Genomic DNA, 6,860 nt, shown 5'->3' with positions numbered 1-6,860 from the left:
GGAGACAAAATTAAAAATTCCATAAAAATACATATAAAATGAGACAAAATGTTAAAAACTTAAAAGAAAATTTTAAAAATTCATGAAAATTTTAGAAAATACATGACAAAATCTAAATTTTGAAGGGGACCAAATTATCAAAGTTTAAAAGTATATAGATTGCATTGTCATTAATATGTTAAATCAAATGTATTGTTATTAAGCTTTGGATGTAACGGGACCAAGTTAGGATAATTAATACCCCTGCAGCTCACCTTTAAATGGTGAAAGAAAACATGTTCTATTCGACAATTTTCATTAAAGAAAATGATACTTAAATGTAAAAATACATCCATTGCAAGTTCTTCTTCTTATTAATATTTTTTGAACTGCACATACATTGTAAGTTTAGCCATTGTATTGAGAATTACACTTAGCAAAAATATTGTTTTTAATGATAACCTTAATCATAACTAGTCTTAACGCCAGTATACCGATGTGGCGAATAGCAAAATTAGATTCTAAATTATATTTTGCTTTGTTATATACGTTATTGGTCCCTCTATAGACTCAACATCTTCAAATAAAAATACTTCTATTATTTGGGTAAATTTACGCGGTGAATGTCAATAAAAAGAAGGGGGAAAAAAACAGTAGTTGATTACACGAGACAAAAACAATGATGCATTTGGAAACCTTTTATGTTCTTAATTGTAAATTCTGAACCTGATAAAAAGAGTCAAACCTTGACCATTTCATACTCGTCTCCCTTACATTATGTTTGGAATTCCTGCGTGATTGACCCAAATATGTATACGAGTTTTGGTAAAGAGAAAACCTTTGAATCATTCACTTTGAATCATGTCTTACTAAATCTATGCAAGAGGAAATCGCTATATTAAATTGTTAGTTAGGATTAGAAGTCATTGTCTACTTTTATGTTTTCATGAGTTTTTATGTTGAATTATACGTTAGAATGACAGGCTTGATAAAGCTTCATATTATTGACAAAATTCAACGAGCACAGATAGGATAGTTCCGTCTTTCCTTATTCTATATGCCTTCCAATGTGCCGAAAACTGATTGCTGCAAATCATAACTTAATTTCGCTATTTGGCAAGATTGTGGTTTCACAAAATGACACTCATGAATTATAATGTAGTAAAACTGATTTTAATAGAATTTATGGAGCGTTTAAACATATTTTCATATTTAGGTACATTATGATTAATCCAAAAATCAAGATGCGAAGTGTGTCTGAAGATTCACAGGAAATTTGGTTGGCTACTTTTGATGGCGCTTTTATATCGCTAGATGGCAAGAATATGTGAAATGTGGTAGGGTGAATTTGTTGAATGAGGTGATTCTGACTCGCCATTTTTAGTTAGCCCGATTACGGTGCTACAACTCATGTTTTGTCAAGTGAACCAAGAGTAGACATCAAATGGTTAGCAGCACCAGGTTGTATCCGGATATACCCACCATATAGGCTTGGTATATCGTTTGCTAATGATAGTGATTCACTTACATTAGCAAGCATATAAGATGGTGCAATTTATGTCGTGGCACGTCTGGTTGATTTTTTGGAAATGGCTTAAAATGAGTGTAACCGGACTACGGTTCCAGAGAGATTCATAAGTGATTTAAGAACACATTATAGCAAGGCACAACTTCTATTTTGAATCATGGTATGCCTTATCATAAAACGAATTACAATAACCATACAAGTCAATCACTCTCTAAACAAACTAACTGCTACATACGACTAAGAATCTAAGCTAGTGAGCCCATAACTCTTTCAATCAAGTATATGAACCAAATTGTTACAAGACTACATGCATAGATTTTCTTTTTAAAAAAAAAAAAAAAAAAAAATACAAACTAGGAGTTCATCCTTCTTTTGCTAGAAATTTCAAACTATTGTTTTGAAAAATAAATCTTAACAATATTGTACAGAAAGGAAACGTCTTGATAACTTTACCCAAACTGCTCATAACTAGATAAACTGAATTACACTTATTTTTGTCGTTTACGGTCATCTTCCTCCTCATCCGAGTCACCATGCTCACGGAAACGTGGATTTTTCTCCTGTTGAAATGCATCGCAAACAGTGGCATATGAGAAAAGATGACAAAACCTTGGTTTCTAAGAGTTAAAATGATGTGTCTAATCAATTAACACATTTTAACAGACAAGAAGGGTGGCCCAAGTAGGTCTCGGGTTAAAACAAGTCATTTCAGTACATTTCAAAATGCATCGGGTTGGTTTGAATTGACCCATAAATCTTTCTTTTCACTTGACCCGTCCAACCCGTTTGCCCCTTCACCCATTCTAATTATTCTAGTTGATCTTTTTGAGATAAAAGACAACACAAATCGATCAGTTCAATATATAAATGGGTCAGGAAATTGCAACATCTAGTCCAAAGCTTAAGTAAAAGTGTAATCACAAAACTGAGAAAGAGGTATCATGAGTATAAAGAAAAAAGGCCAGTACCTGTCTAGAATCATGATCAGAATTTCTTCGAGATTCATGTTCAAAATTCCTTTTGGAGATTTCTGGGCCACGGCGGTCATCATCACGATATCTCTTTCGGTGGTAATCTATAGTTGTACAAATACTCGGGTTAGCTGCACTGTTGTCTCAAAAAGATGAAAAATTACATGAACTTTGAATCAGAGAAAAAGTAGACGGTATTATTACCTCCTCTGCCTTGTCGGTGGGAGCCCCTATAGCCATGATCACCACCTCCATGTCTTACATCTGTAGGATATGATAATAAGCATATAAGCAAGAGCGAAAAATGCAATATTCACTAAAAGAGTAAGCAGAGAAATTCACATAAGATTATCACTGAACCACCTTTCACACAGATGTCAACTGCTCACTACATCGTTTGATTTTGTAGTCATACTAGTACACTTTTGTTGTTTCAATTCAGAAAGATCCAATCAGATTTGAAAATTGCATAAATGGTTTGCAGTATATAGACGCAATACCATGTTACATAAATCAAAGGTTAAACTTGATCATAACCACAAGTACACACTGTATTACGGCCTTCATTTTAAATGTAATTGACTTATTTCCTTAGTTACAGCAATGAAGACATCATTAAAAGGGTGATATGTGAAAAAAAAAGAAGATAATAAGTACAGAAATACTTGTGAACTTACAGTTACGAGGCATAGGAGGGGGCTGAAAAGATCCCAACGATCCAACACCATAATCTACTACCTGTCTTTGTTCTTCCAACTCTTTCTGCACCAATTTTCCATAACCACCTCTATGTTTGACTCAGTCAAGGAAAGCTGAAACAATTGATCTACTATTCCAAGTCTAAATAAATGAATCACACAAGTAGCACTTATCTGTTCACTTACGTACTATAAAGATAAATGGTTTAAATCATTATTAGAATTTTAAAAGGATATCAGGATCGTAGTCCGTGCGATATTCATCCCTCACCTGGTCAGAAGAAGAAAAAGCATAAATTAACATGAAGAATGAATAGGGTAAACCTAAGACTGGGGTAGTAAAAGCTATGGCACCTGTCCACCACTTCGCCCGCGACCCCATTGCCTTCCATCCTGGAATCCCCAATCAAAATCTACACGAATAGGACGATCATCGAGAATTGTCCCACTAATGTACTTCACAGCATCTTCAGTATCTTCCCTGGAGTAATACCTGAAAACCAGAAACTTTGAAATAAGCTTCCATGAATATATATTGTAAAAGAAAAAAGTCAAAATAAAATAAAATGTACAGACTCCACTGCTGTAATTTGTGATTGATTATTAAAATATCTTAGGCAAGATGAACGAACTTTTTAACTACATCATTTGACTTACATGACAAAGCAGAAGCCACAAGGCGTTTTTGTGTTCTTATCCAGACCCATAACAATCTTTTTAATTTCTCCTGCTCGAGAAAACAGCTCATAAAGTTGCTCTTCAGTAGTATAGAAAGACATGTTGCCAATATAGACGGTTGTTGAAGTTTCAAGTGCATGCTCATATTCTTCCTGTGATCCTGGAAACCTTCTATCACGATATGCTGAAATCTTCTTCACATCCTGTAATTAAAATACACACAGTATATAGAAACAAAGAGCAGATGCACAAAAATTTAAAACGCAATTGGCTACCATTTATGGGTTCATAAATCAAGTTCTCGTATTGCAACTTAATAACAAAAATCGTAAAGCATATTATGGGAGTCAAGAACCCGGCATCGAGTAACCCATACACTGGTAGAAACTCGATTCCTCTGTTGTTGTTAATAACTATGGTATAACGGAGGAATAACTGTTATCGGTCCCTCCTTAAAATTCTGGTCAATATATTGGTAATAATATCAGTTCCGATAATATCGACGATATTTACCGATATTTTGATTTGTAATTATTGGTCATAATGGTGATAATATAGGTTCCCTTTTTTCTTTTCTTTTTTTGTGGCCCAAAACTAACAAATAACCCAACCCTAATTAAATAAAAGCCCAAATTCATAAAACCTAATTCTAAGAACGACCAGCTCATTGAAAGAAAAGTCCACCCAATCCTTTTACTTCAATCAAACAATCGATCTGCGGCTCCCATGAGTAACACAGGTAGTACACTTTTCTTCAATCCAATACTTAAGCTTGACTTTTAATATTAGTATTAAGTATCAAGTATTAATATATATATATTGCATAATATTATAATCCCCGCTATACATCCGTTATAACCAATACGTGAGAATTAACAAAATAGCTCGATTCTATATGCTAAGTGCATACATGTGAACAACATCGTAGCAGACTAGCAGGTTTGAAAACTATTGCTACATATTACTAATAACTAATTTTGCATAAGCTCAAGTGCTGTAAAAACATTGACTTCACCAAGCGACGAGATGTTGAATATATTAGGAGGGTGTTGGTTTGTATATGAAAAAAATAATAAGGGGATTTTTGGTTACATGTTTTTCTTATCTTTAAGTTTACCAATATAAGATAGAATATGAACATTAAAGATTGTTGAGCTGATAAGCCATGCCAGGAATGCTAACCGCAAATGTAGAATCAATCAAAAGTACATGAAATTAAAATTACCTTATACAGCAAGGCCATATTTGCTTATCTGAAAATAAAAGAAAATCGCTTGTGTTAAAATCAAGTTGATAGACATGTTTACATGAAGAACAGTAAAAATTAGTTGGGTAATGTGTCCCTAATTCCCCATTAACGTTCTAGTTGGTTCACCAAAATAGATTCATAAAGTAAAAGATCATGAAACAGGGATGCCGGATGCACAATTCTACCATTCACAAAATATTTTGATTTCTCGAAAAAACTGTATTATAACTTGCCCAGCTAGGTCTGACTTCTTTTGACTTTTGTGTGCATATTAATGAAGAGGGTGGCATACAAATTTGATAGAACTCCTTTCTAACAATGTTAAACTAGTTTAACCTAAATACCTAATTACTGTATCTTTCTTAACAGTTTATAGAGCCCATAAGGAGCTTAGAAAGTCCATAACAATTTTTATGTTAAAAGAATCGACCAAACCTAAAAAGAAATTTTATGTCAACTGTTTTAAAATGTCTTTTACCTTTCTACTGGCAGCTCTTTATTCAACGACAGATGTGAAACGAGGGGCAAGCTCACCTCATTGTCGATATACAAAATTGTTTTCCCCTAAGCTAAGTTATTCTTTGTACTAAACGATCACCATAGACAAACGACACAAACACAACATCACAAGTTGGCCGAAAAACAAATGTGATGACTTGCATACGAATGGTAACTTCTAGAGATAATCGGTAGTTAATTAACTGAGCGTAGAGTAGCTGAACCTGTTTTTTAACACATAATAGCAATTTCTCTAAATCACTGTACACAGGTAACTACAATAGAGATTAAACAAAAACGTAAGCCTAAACGCATTAAAACCCGTGGTAAATTTATTAATATAAAGAGTGATATGATTTTATTTTTACAAACCTAGGGTTGAGGAAAGTAATTCAAAATCAAAAATACAAATGTGACAAATTTCCACAAGTTTACAAACAACTAATTATCAACTATATAGATATGAGAAGACGAATTATATATTTAGGGCACAAACAATATAATAATAAATCTAAAACTGAATAAGGTGGGAGGGGGCATATAAATAAATATACAGGGGATTACTTTACAGAATAAAAATAGATAGAGAGTTTTTCTGAATGTCACCTTTGCGTCAGACGGCGGTTCGATGGTCTAATACCTATTATTTCCCGGCAGCACCCCAACCTCTGTTTTGTTTATGGCTGATTGATTATATATTTATATGAGTGGGCCCATTAGCCCAATTCGATATGCTAAAACTTATGCTTTAAAACCCAGCCCGGTACCTTTCCAAAAAAGAAACAGCCCGGTATGGGGGAAAGTTTGTTTCTTTTAAATAATACTCGTATAAATTATTATTTTTTAGAACAGCATTGGCCATTAGATACTGGTATAAATTTACAAACATAATTTTACTACACGAGCAATAGTACCCGCGCAATGTGGCGGTGGGATGGTGAGGTGATAGGTCATAGAAGATAATAAGTCATAGAAGGTGATAGCCAAATGCCTTAGCCGTACGGGCTCCGTACTCGGATTTAAAAATTCGTTGAAAGTATATCGAATGACATCTCTAATGAAACAACATGAAATTTTAAGAACACTCATACAATTTTTATAATTTATCGATATACGGTTTTTGAGATAAAAGATTTTGAATAAATTAGAGGAATAAAATGATTTACGGATGGGAATGAAAAAAATGAGTGGTTAAGATTTGAGGAGAGAAAAAAACATGAGCGATTGAGATTTATAGGTATCATATTTATTAGACCATT

General features: G+C 33.5%; 1 protein-coding gene across 2 annotated transcripts; it reads right to left on the bottom strand.

Moving 5' to 3' along the window:
- Positions 1 to 1,636: 1,636 nt before the first annotated feature.
- On the bottom strand, positions 1,637 to 6,282 carry LOC122605965 (nuclear cap-binding protein subunit 2). Of its 2 annotated transcripts, none has more exons than XM_043778929.1 (9): positions 6,208 to 6,282; positions 5,080 to 5,107; positions 3,834 to 4,057; positions 3,531 to 3,669; positions 3,414 to 3,447; positions 3,156 to 3,269; positions 2,683 to 2,742; positions 2,476 to 2,582; positions 1,637 to 2,067 (listed from the first exon to the last, which is right to left on the bottom strand). In XM_043778929.1, exons 2-9 carry the CDS (start codon positions 5,095 to 5,097, stop codon positions 1,996 to 1,998), a joined length of 768 nt encoding a protein of 255 aa, XP_043634864.1. In that variant the 5' UTR covers positions 5,098 to 5,107; positions 6,208 to 6,282; the 3' UTR covers positions 1,637 to 1,995. The 2 variants fall into 2 exon arrangements, with proteins under 2 accessions (XP_043634864.1, XP_043634865.1); XM_043778930.1 differs by lacking the exon at positions 6,208 to 6,282 and adding an exon at positions 5,582 to 5,706.
- Positions 6,283 to 6,860: the final 578 nt, after the last annotated feature.

The sequence above is a fragment of the Erigeron canadensis genome, chromosome 6, assembly GCF_010389155.1.
Source record: "Erigeron canadensis isolate Cc75 chromosome 6, C_canadensis_v1, whole genome shotgun sequence".
Lineage (NCBI taxonomy): Eukaryota > Viridiplantae > Streptophyta > Magnoliopsida > Asterales > Asteraceae > Erigeron > Erigeron canadensis.
The sequence above is the reverse complement of the archived record's forward strand: the minus strand, read 5'-3'. Positions and strand labels throughout refer to the sequence as shown.

Excerpts from the sequence above, each read along its gene's own strand:
- LOC122605965 (XM_043778929.1), bottom strand. Across the intron at positions 3,270-3,413 it reads TCGCACGGACTACGATCCTG|ATAGAGGTGGTTATGGAAAA; the intron begins ATATCCTTTTAA and ends ACTGAGTCAAAC. Across the intron at positions 2,583-2,682 it reads CCACCGACAAGGCAGAGGAG|ATTACCACCGAAAGAGATAT; the intron begins GTAATAATACCG and ends GTACAACTATAG.